Source organism: Solea solea, chromosome 8, assembly GCF_958295425.1.
Source record: "Solea solea chromosome 8, fSolSol10.1, whole genome shotgun sequence".
Taxonomy (NCBI): Eukaryota; Metazoa; Chordata; class Actinopteri; order Pleuronectiformes; family Soleidae; genus Solea; species Solea solea.
The window spans coordinates 3,534,405-3,552,096 of record NC_081141.1 but is presented as its reverse complement, the minus strand read 5'-3'; the positions used below and the strand labels follow the sequence as shown (position 1 = coordinate 3,552,096).

The 17,692-nt window shown below is 42.6% G+C and overlaps 1 protein-coding gene across 1 annotated transcript; it reads left to right on the top strand.

Annotated features, from left to right (window-relative positions):
- Positions 1-9,552: 9,552 nt before the first annotated feature.
- lgi3 (leucine-rich repeat LGI family, member 3) lies at positions 9,553-17,537 on the top strand. The gene is made up of 9 exons (XM_058637081.1): positions 9,553-10,144; positions 10,637-10,708; positions 11,275-11,346; positions 12,727-12,798; positions 12,894-12,965; positions 13,988-14,157; positions 14,669-14,833; positions 14,922-15,012; positions 15,954-17,537. Exons 1-9 carry the CDS (start codon positions 9,942-9,944, stop codon positions 16,681-16,683), a joined length of 1,647 nt encoding a protein of 548 aa, XP_058493064.1. The 5' UTR covers positions 9,553-9,941; the 3' UTR covers positions 16,684-17,537.
- Positions 17,538-17,692: the final 155 nt, after the last annotated feature.

Sequence of the window (17,692 nt, the reverse complement as noted above, 5' to 3'; positions counted from 1 at the left end):
CACATTTTTTATTTCTTCTTTTTTTTTAACTTCCACATCACGTGCAACGGAAGCCCGACGGGTGCGTCGCTCTCATTCTCTTGTTCACCACAGATGGTTTGATTTATTCCCGTTCAGGATTATCATCCCCGTGTCCAGAGAGAAGCCAGAGCCGGCGCATTAATCTCTGGTCCCGGCGTGTTTCCCGTCAGCGGTGACGGACGACCTGCCCTTCAACGGCACAGAGGGCACGTCATCCATCACAGAGTCAGCGGCCTTGGAAGAGAGCGGTGGGGATGCAGGTGATGGCACTCGTGATGCTGCTGCTGTCCCCTCACACATGAACTGATTATTTATGGGAAGGAGGGAGGAGAAGACCCGCCTCTGTCCTCCACGTTGACAGTTGACACATGAAGTTACTCAAACCACGACAGGAAGCGTTTTATTCTTCCTTTCTGTTTTTCTCCCACGCAACAGATTCCTCTTGAACAATAGCCCCGAGATGACAAACGGCTTCTGGTTGCAGCAGGAAAACAAGAAACATATTTTGTCCGTGGACATCCATTGTCGTCTCGGTGCTGACGACAGACAAAGTTGTCTCCGTCCCTGTCTCCCTGCCTGTGCTCTGTGGCCGGTGATGTTTCTGTCTCTTTGTGAGACTGCTGTCTGTAGGACATGACTCCTTGGCTGCTCTGTGGGACAGACAGGAGTGAAGAGGGACACTCGCTGCTTGTCCTACGTTCAGAAGTGGGGTCTGAATGATCTGTGGTCTCAGATCAATACGTGGTCATGAGGATTGGACGAGAGGAGTCAGAATCAGAACGTGCCCAGTGTTGACATCATTGACAAAGATCCACAGCAGAGTTCAAGCCACTCATTCGCTGCAGTATCTCCCGCTTCAATGCAGACTGGCCTTGTCGTTTTCTAAGTCAGGCCTCCTTCCTTCTTACGAATGATACGTGATGAGTTGATGGTGTAGAAGGAAACCCCTCTGACACAGGACTCGTACCGAGCAAAAGGGATTTTATTTGGTTACAAGTCAGGCATCAGACCAAGCTCTGCAGCAGCTCGGGAGAATGTGTTCCTGCCGAATCGCCGAACAATTCTGCCCGCGAAAGAGCAGAGCCATGCTTTTAGAAGTTATCTGACCTCACATTTGCCCATTTTAGGTATTCTATCTTAATATAGAAGCCACCTAGTGATAGACAGAGGAGACCAAACATGGTCCCCCTCTGTCTCCAGTTGTCCAGGTGCCTCGTCCCTGAAAAACAAGCATAGTTGCTAAAATATATATATGTATGTATATATTTATGTGCGTGTATATGTGTATGTATATAAAGATGTGTGTGTATATATGTATATACAGTATATATATATGTATGTGTGTATATATATACGTATATATATATACATATGTATATACATATACATATATATGTATGTATATGTATATATGTGTATATATGTACGTATATATGTATATGTGTATGTATGTATGTATGTATGTGTATATATATGTGTATGTATGTATATATGTGTATGTATATATACGTGTATGTATATATGTATATATATGTGTATGTATATATGTGTATGTATATACTGTATATGTGTATGTATGTTTGTATATATATGTGTATGTATATATGTATATGTGTATGTGTATGTATATGTGTATGTATATATGTATATATATGTGTATGTATATATGTATATATATGTGTATGTATATATGTATATATATGTGTGTGTGTATATGTGTATATATATGTGTATGTATATATACAGTGGGTACGGAAAGTATTCAGACCCCTTTAAATTTTTCACTCTTTGTTTCATTGTAGCCATTTGCTAAAATGAAAAAAGTTCATTATATTTCTCATTAATGTACACTCAGCACCACATCTTGACAGAAAAAAAACAGAAATGTAGAAATGTTTACAAATTTATTAAAAAAGAAGTATTCAGACCCTTTGCTGTGACACTCATATTTAACTCGCATGCTGTCCATTTCTTCTGATTCTCCTTGAGATGGTTCTGCTCCTTCATTGGAGTCCAGCTGTGTTTAATGAAACTGATTGGACTTGATTAGGAAAGGCACACACCTGTCTATATAAGACCTTACAGCTCACAGAGCAAATAAGAATAATGAGGTCGAAGGAACTGCCCAAGGAGCTCCGAGACGGAATTGTGGCAAGGCACAGATCTGGCCAAGGTTACAAAAGAACTTCTGCAGCACTCAAGGTTCCTAAGAGCACAGTGGCCTCCATAATCCAGGTGTGGAAAAAACTTGTTGCTTCATTCCCAAGAAGACTCATGGCTGTACTAGCTCAAAAGGGTGCTTCTACTCAATACTGAGCAAAGGGTCTGAATACTTATGACCATGTGATATTTCAGTTTTTCTTTTTTAAGAAATTTGCAAAAATGTCTACATTTCTGTTTTTTTTCTGTCAAGATGGGGTGCTGAGTGTACATTAATGAGAAATAAAATGAGCTTTTTTGATTTTAGCAAATGGCTGCAAATGAAACAAAGAGTGAAAAATTTAAAGGGGTCTGAATACTTTCCATACCCACTGTATGTATATGTATCTGTATATATGTGTATGTATATATGTATATATGTATCTGTATATGTGTATATATGTATGTATATATGTATATACATATATGTATGTATATATGTGTATGTATATATGTATGTATATATGTATATACATATATGTATGTATGTATATATATACATACATACATACATACATATATGTGTGTGTATGTATATATTTATATATGTGTGTATATATATATATATAACACATTCAAGACAAAATTTAGCTGTGTTAATGTGCTCATCTAAGTTAATACACTTCAGCCTCACACACGTGACAGTTCTTTATGAAGTGAACCAGATTTGTGCAGAACTGGCTGCTAACGTCGCCACATTATCACCGACCCCTTTGTCCTTGTCTCCTAAAATCACAAACAAATAAATAAAAGTGAAGATGACTTGTTATGAAAATGTGTTTCTTGGGTGAGTGAGCCGTAACGAGGCAAAAGTCCCTGCGCTCTCGCTGCAAAGTATATATCTGACATGACTTGTGGAAATGGTATTTATGGTGTCTGGAGGGCCGGGTGTGGTCAGGTAAATGAGATGGGTGAGGGTGTTTGTTCAGTGTGGAGGCGGCAGGAGCGATGGAGAGAGAGGGGGGGTGGCGGTGTGTAGTGGTGTCTGCCTGACGAGGTGTGTGTGTGTGTGTGTGTGTGTGTGTGTGTGTGTTGGCGTCCATACAAAAACTGACGCCTAAAGGCATGGCCCCGCCTCTTTCCCACCGGATCGACTTTCTTCAGTGCAGGAATGAGACACAGACACCTCCTCCAGGCTGAGACATATAATCGGGGTCTGTCAGGGCCTTTATCAAACAGGATCAACTGGTGCACTGGGCCTTTCTCCACCGTCCCCACAGGCAGCTGGATACCTGCACACGCATTCCTTTGACACGTCCGTGTCCCGAGTGGCGGATCGCCTGTCCTTTATGGCAGCTCGGCCCAAGGCTGGAGGCTGCATGGACGGCGAAGGCTACAGTTGCTCCTCTCCGCATTGTCCTGGCTGAAAACGAAGCGGTTTAAGGGATTCTCCTGAATCGATCCCTGTCTGAGGAGAAGAGCGCGGAACAAGAGGAACCCTTTGAGCAGCTTGACCGGATACATGTTCTTGTCCCTGCCTGCCCCTGCACTGCTGCTGCTGCTGTATACACACAAACGCTCCCTCAAGTCAGGCCCCTTTGTTTCTTCTCACAACGACTAAACATAAGCAGCAGCAGAAAATCACCCAACGTTTAAGCTTTAAGTCATGAGGATAAAAAGCCACCTGAGGGTGAGCCATCTTGGGGACGAATCTTGGGGAACGAATCAAAGCCACAGCGTCACCATAATCATATCACTCGCCCTGCAGCCCGTACGTCTTTGTACTCTCTTTAATTGAATTGTGCGCGGGATGAGATTGGCTGACATACCTTCTGGTGACTTACAGAGCGAGCGAGGGAATAACAGCAATTTGTGTCGGTTGTTTTCTCGAGTCCTGGAGGTTTCCTACAAGCTGCGTCCGCCCCTCACACATGAAATTATTGTGCGTTTTATTGCCATGTTTGCAGGGACAGACGAGCATGCGGCGACGCTTGCTGTGACAAACACTTCAGAAGTTACACGACATGATGTGACATCATCTTGTCCTCAGCCCGAGGCCTCATGAAGGCACATGAAGAATAAGTGAGAATAAGTGTTTATTTGTGCCCAGGTTTACCTCCGTTAATCGTACATAATGCCTCCATAACACGACGGAAACCCCGCATGACGTGTGCAAACACGTCTGACTGAAAAGCTTGGCGCCTTTGTGAGTCCCGTGTGAGACACATTCCCTGGAGCTTTTGGGACTTTCCCTGAAAAGAAGAGAGGTGAAGCACATTTTTTACCTCTCTTCCCTATTTTTGTTTGTCCTGCTTCCTGTTTCATCCATGAAAATGGAAACAGACAGACGGACACGGAGGCCTTTTCATATGGTGGCCGACAGGGGCAAACACACTGCAACGACCCAAAACACATGCAGGAGGAGAAACGAGCTGCATATTCACAAACGCTGCGGATTCCCAAAACACTGGCAAGTCCCAAAACGCCAGCAAGTCCCCATGACAAATGATCCTATTTATCACACATAACCATTTCGTGGACATTTCTTTTTCTTTGGGTTTTTGAATTTCGTATTTTTAGATTTTGTATTTTTAGATTAGCCAGCAAGTCCCAAAATGACGGCAATTCCCAAAACGGCAGCAAGTTCTAAAACACCAGCAAGTCCCAAAACGCCAGCAAGTTCTAAAACGCCAGCAAGTCCCAAAACGCCGGCAAGTCCCAAAACTTTGGCAAGTCTCGAAACGCCAGCAAGTCCCAAAACGCCAGCAAGTCCCCATGATAAATGATCCTATTTATCACACATAACCATTTCGTGGACATTTTTATTTCTTTGGGTTTTTGAATTTTGTATTTTTAGATTTTGTATTTTTAGATTAGCCAGCAAGTCCCAAAACGCCAGCAAGTCCCAAAATGCCGGCAATTCCCAAAACGGCAGCAACTTCTAAAACACCAGCAAGTCCCAAAAAACCAGCAAGTCCTAAAACGCCAGCAAGTCCTAAAACGCCAGCAAGTCCCAAAACGCCGGCAAGTCCCGAAATGCCGGGTTGTAGTTCAGTTCAGTTATATAGGTTCAGGGTTATAGGAGGATAACCTCTTAATAAAGGCCTTTTAATAAAGTAACAATTAAGTAGTCCCTCTGCATGAAAATGAGAGCTCCCACAGACCCGAGCACTTCCGTTTTTGAGTACCCTTCTGTTGTCATTTCTGTCGGCCCAGAGGGACAAGCGCAAATGTTTTGGGACTTGCTGGCGTTTTAGAACTTGCTGGTGTTTTGTGACTTGCTGGTGTTTTGTGACTTGCTGATGTTTTGTGACTTGCTATTGTTTTGGGACTTGCCGGTGTTTTGGGACTTGCCGGTGTTTTGGGACTTGCCAGTGCTTGGTGACTTGCTGGCGGTTTATGACTTGCTGGCGGTTTATGACTTATTGGTGTGTTGTGACTAGCTGGCGTTTTGTGACTTGCTGGTGTTTTGTGACTTGCTGGTGTTTTGTGACTTGCTGGCGTTTTGTGACTTGCTGGCGTTTTGAGACTTGCCGGTGTTTTGGGACTTGCCGGTGTTTTGTGACTTGCTGGTGTTTTGGGACATGCCGGTGTTTTATGACTTGCTGGTGTGTTGTGACTAGCTGGCGTTTTGTGACTTGCTGGCATTTTGTGACTTGCTGGCATTTTGTGACTTGCTGGTGTTTTGTGACTTGCTGGCGTTTTGTGACTTGCTGGCGTTTTGCGACTTGCTGGCGTTTTGTGACTTGCTGGCGTTTTGTGACTTGCTGGCGTTTTGAGACCTGCCGGTGTTTTGGGACTTGCCAGTGTTTTGGGAATCCGCAGCATTTGTGAATATGCAGCTTGTTTCTCCTCCTGCATGCGTTTTGGGTCATTCCAGTGCGACCCAAAACACAGTGCGGCCTCTGTATTTTCAGGCTCCTTGGCCCGCAGTCAGAGTAGGATGTGGGTTTGAAAGTGAGGCGAATGAAGCGCTGGTGACGTAGACTTAAAGCTCTTTAAACAGCGCTGAGGCAGACGGTAAAAAGCTCTGATTTTAGAACACGTTTACCTGCCAGACAGCAGAGGACATGATGAGACAGAGTCTGGCACGGGAAACGGGAACACTTTGTGATGCGCGGCCAAGTTGCTCCGTGTAATGCCGAGCTCTCAGAGTGAGTGGTGACTTGGCTGAACTCGCCTTTATTACTCGAGACGCTGATATGAAACAAGGCAGCTGTTAATGCTATACAGTACCTGACTGAGAGATGTATTAAGCACACGCACTTGTCCACGCGTCCTTGTTGCTGGAAAGGCCGCTGACACATTTAGTGACCTAATGACATACAGACGACATAGACAGGATTATAGGTTTCTTTGTATACGGTTCTTATGCAGACTCAGTTTATTGGGAACAGTTAAACTCCCTGATAAACTAGGTGAGAACAAGTTTTTGAGATCAAGTTTCATTGTTTTAATCTGGACGTTGATGCCGTCAGTTTGTTTTATTTAGTTAAAGCCAAACGCAGCACAGTTGACTTTATGAAGGCAAATCTCTCTTTTTTTGACTGAATTACATCACAAATGTTCTTAATTGAGTACATTTGGTCAAGAGAATGGAACCCAGGGTTGTCAAACTCAATAAGAGAGGGGGTCGAAATTAAAAACTGTCCAAGTCGAGGGCCAGATGAGGTCAACTAACAAAAACTTCCATTTCCATCTGTCTTGCCTGATTTCCTCCACTGTATTTCAAACAGTGCTGTAGTCACATGTATGTCAGCCAATAATTTGCTGTACCCTTCCTTCCTTGTCTCCTCTCCTTCTCCATTGTCTCCTCTCTTTCTCCCAAGAAATTGAAAGAGCAATAATAAGTCAAAGGTGAATGATGCATTTTATTGACCTGTGACTTTTATCACTTTGCAGTAGCTTCTGTAAAAGCAGTTGTTTCTGCACACAAAGTCTAACTGATTCATTTCACACGGCACATTTTCCATGTGATTTAGTGAGCACACTTGGATGGGGGCTATATGGAGTGGATTAATTTCGAGCAGTGTTTTCAGATTCCTCTGCCCAGCACAGGGCATGTTCGGGTCTCCAGCTGCTGCTCTCCAATCTCTGCGCCATGCCAATTACGCCGGTTCCCACCGGAGGTTTGCGTTGGGTGGAGCTCTGCAAGGAATAAAGCTCGGGCATTAACTGCTCCTCACTGAGAACGGCTTACACAGGGAAAAAAAAACCCTCCCAAATGCAGTTAAAAGAGAGGAAGCCGAGGCGTACGCAGGCACGCTGCAGCAAAGCAAAAAAGAAGATAAAGCATAAAAATAGCTGCCATACAGGAAATGACATTCCTTAACTGGATAAGGCTCAAGGAGGCACCGCCCATCATTTTCTGTCTTAACACTCAGGGGGCTTCAGAAATGTGAAGTTGGACAATCATCTAATTTAAACATCCCAGAATGCTTTGCATCATATGTAACACCTCTGTCTGTGTGTCTGTGACGTGGACACACACCAGTTACAGTGTCCCTGTCTCTGTCTGAGACAACAGAGCGGTTGTGCAGGACAGGCTGGTGATGCCTGGCACTGACACTCAGCCTCTCACTCGCTCACTGGACTCAACTGTGGCCTGAACTCAACTGACTTTATCTCACAGGCGACAGCGCCCTCTGCTGTTCTACGTCAGTAACACCCGGTAAGATGAGATGTCTTTAGGTATTTGAGTTTGCGGAATAACAGAAAACATGAAAAGCAACATGCTGCTGGAATATAATCTTACTTGGGCATGGCTTCAAAATCCACATTTCCATAAGCTTATTCAACCATCTGTGACCATCTACAACCTACTTTTTAATTTGTCCGTTTTATTATATCTTAACCTTTTATCTTTAACCTCTTAAATTTTAATGAATAACCAGCAACGACTGGGGTCAAGCACAGACCACGTCCTCATCAGGGGTTCTAAAGACCAGAGGCATTTCTTTAGTCAATTGATATATACTGTATATATAAATAAAAGTCCATTGAGTTATTATTATTTTTTTAAATAAAGTATAAAAGATTAACTGGTTCCTGATAGTATTTTTTTCTTCTTAGATTGCATATGAAACTAGGACTGCGCACTGTCATTGCAGGGCCCTCGCGTCACCACGCAAGTTGGAGAGTGCAGCAGTTCCCTGACCTCAATTCAAAATCGCCAACATCACGTTGGGTGAACTTTGTGTGCATAGACACATTCAGGGCCGCTCTCTCGTGTCACGTATGAAGTTTCAAGGCGATCGGTCAATGTATGGCGAAGTTATAGGGGCACTTTCTGTTTCGTGGCGAACGGTCGAAATTCGCCAAACTACCGATGGCTGACCGGGCCACGCCCTTTTGAATCCGTAAAACCTATTGATAGCATTTTGCCTTTGACGTGTCCAGTACAAATTGTCGCATTTTTATTAAGTCGGTATGATAAACACGCTCAGACGAAGCGTGCAAAGACGGACGCCAAATTCAAAATGGCTGACTTCCTGTTGAGTTGAGGCAGTGGTCCCAATGGACTTTTTTGTTCGTCTTGGGCTATAAAATCTTCCCACCAAGTTTTGTGAAATTCGGCGCAACTTGATGTTGGCGTGCTCCATCCATGTTTCACGCATGGGTTTCGGGAACTATGTCAATATCACATTTCTGCCGGACTTGACCTCCATGCCAAGTTTCAGGAGTTTTTATGCACGTTAACCCCCGGGAAAAATCCCGGCTGTTTATGAAACGCAGGTGTTTTAAAGGGCCAGTGTGTAACATGTAGGAGGGTTTATTGAGGGACATGAAATGTACTATCCATACGTATGCTTGTGTAAGTGTATGTTTGCTTTAAAATGAGAATAGTTTGGTTTTCAGAGCCTCAGAAAGAGACGCTAAGAAAAGGCCTTGATTTTTTGTTTACAAATACTTATTTATTTATTTTACAATCAGATGGCACTAATACTTCCACACTGGTCCTTTTAAGTAAATGAAAGTGTGTTTATTCTGTGTGTGTGTGTGTGTGTGTGTGTGTGTATTTATATCATTGTGAGGTCTAAAAAAACGTACAAACCTATCTCTCTGAGGACATTTTGTCTTGGCCCCACAACTTTAAAGGGCTTTTTTCAGGGTTAAGACCTGGTTTTAGGATTAGGGTTATAATTGGGTTTAGGTCAGGGTAAGGTTAAGGTTAAAGGTTAAGGTTAGGCACTTAGTTGTGATTGCTAAGGTTAGGGTAAGGGGCTAGGGAATGCATTATGCCTATGGTGTGTGCTCACTAAAATATAAAAACAAGTTTGTGTGTGTGTGTGTGTCTGCTCTTCCTTGATTGGAGCAGCTTGACACTTTTGCACAGAACATGCAGAATCCTGGCAATTTAATCTTCTACCAGCACTGATATGACCACCACCTCCTCCTCCCCCTCCTCCTCCTCATCTCCTCAGTCCCCGCTGCAGTTGTTTTAATGCTTTCCGCGTGTGCAACAGTAAATAATTCATTGTCAGCGACGCTGCTTACAAGTCCTGGTGCGGGAGAAACGGCTGTGCTCGTCATTCCTGCAGTGTTGCACTCTGGCAGCAGCTCCTCGCACTAACAGAGAGAAGCTGCAGCAGCAGCAGCAGAGCTCCCACGCCCACTGAGGAGGATCCACAGGACTGCTCTCACTCCATCCCTCTCTTCCTCTCTCTTAAATCTGTGCTCAGCATTATCACAAGTGCTGAAGTGTCCTGATCACCACCTCTAAACAAACCACCATCCAGGAGCCGAAACTTCACCGCTTCCCTTTCCCTTCCTGCCTCAGGATGTTGGAGCTCGGACCCGAGCGATGGAGGCTGATCTGCTTGTCCCTCCTGTGCCTGTGTCTCTGCCTGCCGAGGGAGCTGAACGCCAGGAGAGCCCCGAAGACTCCCCGCTGCCCTGCCACCTGCTCCTGCACCAAAGACAGTGCCTTCTGTGTGGACACCAAGGCCATTCCCAAGAGCTTCCCTCCTGGAATCATCTCTTTGTAAGTAGAAAAATGCCTTGTGTGTCTTTTACTGTGACTACCTCACTATTCAACGTGGAATATACTGTACATTCTGTAGGTATGTTGCAGTGTTTTCACACTGATGCAGAGCAGCCAGTTCATGCTGGACTACAGGCTTATGTAGGTAGGTCTGCAGGAGAGCTGAAGAAAGTACAGAAACATTTTTGATAAATGGACAATGAAAATGGAAAGCTAAGCATTGGAGGGGGGGGGGGGGTATCCAGGGACTCGAACACAAGGGGCTCGATGAGCACGGGCTGGTGGAGGTGGCCTCATTCTACAAATGAAGAGAAGTAAAGAAGGAAGTTGTGTGACCTAGTTTTTAAAAAAAAGACTCCTTGATATTTAAAGTGCATTAAAGTGATATTTTCCTGAGTCAAGAAGGGATTAAAAAGGACACCGTTAACTGTCAATGACGCCGCGTTCTGTCGTCTTTATCTACAAGGTAACTGATGTTGCTTGTTTGAACAGGACCATGGTGAACGCGGCCTTCACCGCCATCCCGGAGGGAGCGTTCTCGCACCTGCACCTGCTGCAGTTCCTGTGAGTGCTGCTGAAATCCACACAACAGAGCTCTCATTCATTCATTCATTAAAAAAAACTTTTCACTCAGCAACTCTCGCACGACAAGTTAAGTTACCTTCACAGGAAAATACAGTCACACACACACTCTCTGTCTCCGGCTGTGACAATGAAAGGACTTGAGCTGCTTGAAATGAATGGTTATTGAAAGCAGTGGTGACATAGCAGTAATAAGTGTAAAGTGGCTCTGTATCAGTGTCGTTGCCAATGACTGACTCCCTTCAGTTTGTGCTCTGCACAGACAAAGGCTTGTTTATCTCCTCAGATGCGATCACGAGAGTGTTTTCATGTGCGCGTGTGTGTGTGTGTGTGTGTTTGTGTACATTTGGAATGCACTCCTCTTATTGTTCGGAACTTAACACTTGTGGTTTCCCCCTAAATTCCATAGTTTTATGTTGTTTAGACTTAACATTGCAGGTTATTTTGAGTTCTATAGATCACCTGTAGAAATAGATTTTTTAGATACTTGAACTTAAAACCACCATATTTCCTTGTCCTGATCATTATTTTCTCCTTTTCTTTTACAGGCTATTGAACTCCAACACATTCACCACCATATCGGATGATGCCTTCGCTGGTCTGTCTCACCTTCAGTACCTGTGAGTGTCTCACTGTCGGATACTGAACGAAAAACATGACTATCTGTAAATGAATCTTCCATACGACTTCCTAACAAAGACTCAAAACTCTCCCCTCTTCCTGTGCTTGCTGCTGCATCATGTGATGCTGTACTTATGCACCTTAGTGAGTGAGATCGAGTGATATATATACAGAACTGGTGAAAATGACAGTAAGTGTAGGTCGGCTCATTTGTGGATAGTGAATAAAAACCTAAGATTTCAGGGCCTTCAGTGAAAGAAACAGTAAATCTTCCCCTGCTGCGTCTGCAGAGTGATGAAGCTGCATATTCTGTAATTGATGAGCTTTACAAAGTAGTTATCTTAGAGAGTGTTCTTCTCTCTCTCCCTCCCTCTCAGTCTGTGTGTGTGGCTGCAGCATCAGGCCTCACTGCATCACTGCCATTACGGTTGCTACTCGCTGTGAATGCTAATAAAGTCATATTTTCATAACAGCAGATGGATGGAAACATTCTGCACATCCACAGCTACGATTATGATTATTTTATCACATCCCTTAAAGCCAAGAGATTCACCTTAACCATTAGAAATGATCTCATCTCATCTCATTTCTATCTATCTATCTATCTATCTATCTATCTGCTAGCATGCTATCATTTTTGGCTAGCAAGCTAACATAATTAAATAAACAAACATAAACAAAACACTATCTATCAGCTAGCAAGCTAACATTATTAAATAAACAAACATAAACAAAACACTATCTATCAGCTAGCAAGCTAACATTATTAAATAAACAAACAAACAAAACACTATCTATCAGCTAGCAAGCTAACATAATTAAATAAACAAAAATAAACAAAACACTATCTATCAGCTAGCAAGCTAACATAATTAAATAAACAAACACAAACAACACACTATCAGCTAGCAAGCTAACATATTAAATAAACAAACATAAACAAAACACTATCTATCAGCTAGCAAGCTAACATAATTAAATAAACAAACACAAACAACACACTATCAGCTAGCAAGCTAACATAATTAATTAAATAAACAAACACAAACAAAACACTATCAGCTAGCAAGCTAACATAATTAAATAAACAAACACAAACAAAACACTTTCAGCTAGCAAGCTAACATAATTAAATAAACAAACATAAACAAAACACTATCTATCAGCTAGCAAGCTAACATAATTAAATAAACAAACAAACAAAAAGCTATCTATCTATCTGCTAGCATGACATCATTTTAGATAGCAAGCTAACATAATTAAATAAACAAATGTAAACAAAACGCTATCTCTCTCTCTCTCTCTATCTATCTATCTATCTATCTATCTATCTGTTGCCATCACTGTGTGTCAGGTGATCACTTTCTTCTCGTCCCCAGGTTCATTGAGAATAATGACATTCAGTCTCTGTCAAAGTTCACCTTCAGAGGACTCAAATCGCTGACTCATCTGTGAGTATTTTCTCAGGCTAAGATGATAAAGACGGTTTCTTTGCCAATTATAGACGATAAGAACATTGTCTTCTCCCCCCCCTCCCCACACACAGATCCCTTTCAAACAACAACCTGCAACAGCTGCCCAGAGATCTGTTCAAACACCTCGACATCCTCACAGATTTGTAAGTGTGCCGACACTGAAGTTTAAAACAATGGCTCGACGTCTCCCAGAGCTTTGACCCTGCAATCTGTCTCTGTAAAACACTGGTCTACTGGAGTCCCACAAGGGTTTAGTGGACAACCACACTCTTCTGGCTCGAGTGTGTGGTTTGTTTCTGAATCAGATCGTGCAGATTGATTTATGTGTGTGGGTTTCTTTACCCTTTCTGTTGTGTGTTTACTGTGTAAGTGAAGATTATGTGACTTTACAGTACGTTTACTATACAGTACACAAACACGTAAAAGGAATGGGTGAGGTATAATCTGCCAGATATTAGCCTCATGTAAGAAACAAAGTGATTTTGAGGCAAGATAGGAGCTGCAATCACTTTTTGGCAAGTGGGAATGCATATTTTATGAGTTGTACTGGTTCTTTAAGTGTATTCCAACAAGTACAAAGGGCTGGGTAAGGTGTAATCTGACAAATATTAGCCTCATGATTGAAACCAATTGATTTTGAGGCAAAATAAATACCAAAATCAATGTTCGGTAAGTGGAAATGTACATTTTAAGGGTTGTATTGGCCCTTTAAGTGTATTCCAACAAGTCCAAAGGACTGGGTGAGGTATAATCTGACAAATATTAGCCTCAAGGGATTTTAGGGCAGGAAAATGTTTAGGTTACAAGGTCACAGCTGCAATGACTTTTTGGCAAGTGCAACAAATCATGTTATGGCTTGTAGTGGTCCTTTAAGTGTATGCCAAAAAGTAGAAAAAAGACTGGGTGAGGTATAATCTGCCAGACCGTAGCCTCATGAATGAAACCAAGTGATTATAAGGCAAGAGAACCCTTAAGGTCACAAGGTCAGAGTTGCATTCACTTTTTGGCAAGTGGGAATGTACATTTTATGAGTTGTACTGGCCCTTTAAGTGTATTCCAACAAGTACAAAGGACTGGGTGAGGTATAATCTGTCAATTATTAGCCTCATGATTGAAATTAAGTGATTTTAGGGCATAAACTTGCGTTTTTCCGCGTGTTACGCAGAGACCTGCGTGGGAACTCTTTTCGCTGTGACTGTAAAATCAAATGGTTGGTCGACTGGATGGAGAAGACCAACACGTCTGTTCCTGCCATCTACTGTGCCAGCCCCTTCGAGTTCCAGGGACGCAGAATCCAGGATCTCGTGCCACGAGACTTCAGCTGCATCAGCGCAGGTTTTGCTTTTGTACTTTCTCTTCTGAACATTTTAATCATTTCAGTTACATTGAAACTGAGCTCACACAATGCTGATGAAGCCCATATGAGCCTTTCTGTGTTTCTCAGTATAGCAGTATTTTTGTTTTTCTGTCTGTGGCTGTACTGAGAGTGACACACTGTATGTCACATGTCATACAGTTGGACTATGGCTGCAACATGCCAAGAAGCACCCATGAAAAGTTTAAGAACTAGATTCTACTGCTAAAAATAAGCCTGCATTTGTCAATTAAAGCTGCTGCTGTTCCTGCACCACGCAGCTCCAAGTTTTTAGCTGCCGTCTGGGTAATGCTGCATTATATGACAGATGTACGACATATAAAAGAACATAGAAATAAATATCTAATGTCTTGCACAGCAGAAGGCAAAGAGCTCTCTCTGTCTTCCTGTTTATGTGTCATGTGGATATGCTGGCAGTGTTTTCCACAGGGTATGATGTGAGTTCCGCACTGTTCCTGTTTCTTCCTGCAGATTTTGCAGTTTATGAAACCTTCCCATTCCACTCCGTGTCTGCGGAGTCCTATGAGTTCGGTGGAGATCAGTATGTGGCCTTTGCTCAGCCTGACACGGGCTTCTGCGCCGTGTATGTTTGGGATCACGTGGAGTTGGTCTTTAGGAAGTTTCACAACATCACCTGTAAGTTGCTACTGTATGACAATCTGAAGTGAAATGTTTTCACGAGAACACTGATCGTGATTTGTACTCGTTGGTGTTTGTGTTGCAGCTCGCTCGGCTGTGTACTGCAAACCTGTGGTGATTAACAACACACTTTACATGGTCGTCGCACAACTTTTTGGTGGATCTCATATCTACAAGTGAGACTTGATCTTTAATCTTTAAAGCTCATCTGTCAATGTGGAAAATTGCCTGAAATTTAGTTTATAGGCATTAAATATTACAAAGGGGCAATAAAAACAAATAAGTAAAATAAATGCCAAAGTATATACATATATGTATATATATATTATTAAAGGTCTGGTGTGTAAGAAAAAGTTACCTCTTATGATGAGACTGCAGATTATTAACAAATCACCCCTCCCTTTCCCAAGAAACTATATTGTTCTTCTTCGATAGCACTTCTTGAAATGCACGCTCTAGCTGGTTTATCTCTTCAGGCTGCTGTATGGACCATTAATCAGGTCCATTGTCTAAAGCCATGGTTCTCAAACTGTGGTACGTGTACCACCAGTGGTGATACTTGGAGGAAAATACTCAGAAATACTGTTCTACTGTATATAAACCAGGGTATGTGATCGGAGTAGAGCTGAGGAATTCTGACAGGAGGAAAATAAATGAAATAATAATAATTAGAGTCTCTTATCTCTCGCTCCATCTTAACCTAATTCCACTATACCAGTGTGCGAAGTACAGTATATGTGAGGAAGAGGAGGGTGATAAGCTGTGTCTGTGAAAAGCTTGGTCTGTTCACACTACTGTGATTTAACGTTGGTGATAATGGTGTTGTTTCAAGAGCTCAATGTTTTATTTATAAGTTTGAGAACCACTGATCTAAAGTACACATAAAAGGTTTATTCTAGTGCTACAAAAATCACATGATTTTTATTATACACTTAAACAAACATACTTGTGGATAGTATATTTAATTCTGGCTAATAAAACTGCCTTAATGTTATGTATACTGTCCATTATGTCATGTACTAATTATTGACTAGCGTGCTAAGTTCAGAGTCTATACTCAATAAAGCAGATTTTCCAAAAAGAACTAATACACTTCATGAATACTGTGTTATCTCAGGTGGGAAGAAGGCCCACTGCGCTTTGTGAAGATCCAGGACATAGACACCACTCGCGTGAGGAAGCCAAACTTTGTGGAGACCTTCCAGATAGACGAAGAGTGGTACTTTGTGGTCGCAGACAGCTCCAAGGCGGGCTCCACCAGCATTTACCGCTGGAACAGCAATGGCTTCTACTCCCACCAGTCCCTCCATCCCTGGCATCGGGACACTCATGTGGAGTTTCTCGATGTGGCGGGAAAGCCTCACCTCATCCTGTCCAGCGCTTCCCAACCCCCGGTTGTATACCAGTGGAGCCGAAGCCAGAAGCAGTTTGCTTTCTTCACCCAAATCACTGAGCTGCCGGACGTTCAGATGGTTAAGCACTTTGTGGTGAGGAGAGTGCTTTACCTTTGCGTCACGCGCTTCATTGGCGACTCTAAGATCCTCCGCTGGGAAGGTCAGCGTTTCACAGAGATCCAGACTCTGCCGTCTCGTGGCTCCATGGCCGTGTATCCTTTCACCGTGGGCCTCCACCAGTACCTGATTCTTGGAAGTGATTTCTCCTTCTCCAGGGTTTATCTGTGGGATGACCTCACGCAGCGTTTCCAGCCCTTCCAGGAGCTCAACATGAGGGCCCCGAGGTCGTTCAGCTTGGTGACCGTTGACAACAAGGACATTCTGCTGGCTGCTACCTTCAAAGGCAACACCCTGGCCTACCAGCACCTGGTGGTGGATCTCAGCGCCAAGTAGACATGTCGCTGTACAAGTAATGTGCCAAAAACAACGTGTCTAAGCCATGTAATGAAAGATTTGTTGTTTCACTTGTTGTTTTAAGCGAGGAAACTAATTCTATTATGCACTATCCCTTCAAATCTGAGTGAATGCCAACATGGATTCTGTGCCACTGTCATATTACTGCTTCTGTACAGCCAACCACACAGGCTGTTATTTTTCAAAGTATTATGTTGTATATTGTACTTTACTGACTTTAGAATTGTGTGCATGTGCACCTTATTCACTGGATGAGACTGGAAATGATAACTAACTTTAAAACTAGGACGATTTTGTAAGTTACACAGTGAAGTTTAACAGTTCACATTTTGCATGATACAAATAATGCAGTTTGCATGTTCTCCCTATGTGTGTGTGTGTGTCCTCCGGGTTTAATGAATGAAGATGGATGGATGGACAAATAATGCAACTATTTCAAATAAGCAATACTTAAAATCCTTGATTATGTATGTCTTTATATTTGAAATGTTCTTGAATTTACTTCATTTAACACTGACTTCGCCAAGCATGCCACCCGTTAAGGTGGGAACAATGTGATAACAAAATGTCCAATACCTAACACATCAATAAATCTGAACTGTCCCTTTAAGATTTGTCTTTCAACAATAACATGGGATCAGAGCTGACCTGGGACATTAGTGAACTAAACAAGGGACCCCAAAATGAACTGAAAATGTGAACCTATTTGAGTATTGTCTGTTTAGTGTAATGCTTTGTATCGTGGCTTGACTGTTTGTTTGTTTTGATAGAAAATGGGAATGTGTGGGAGCTATGAGATTAAGGAATGTATATAAAAGTTATATTTAAAAATAGTTTTGTTGTGGCATCTTCTTTGTAATGTTTAATCGTTGCTATGTACCATCTTGGAGAATCGCATCTAATTTGAACAGCCGACTGTTGCCACGGATTTGTTTGCCTTTTTGCAGAGCTTCGATTTCTTCTCTGAACTGTTGTCTTTGGCTGAACT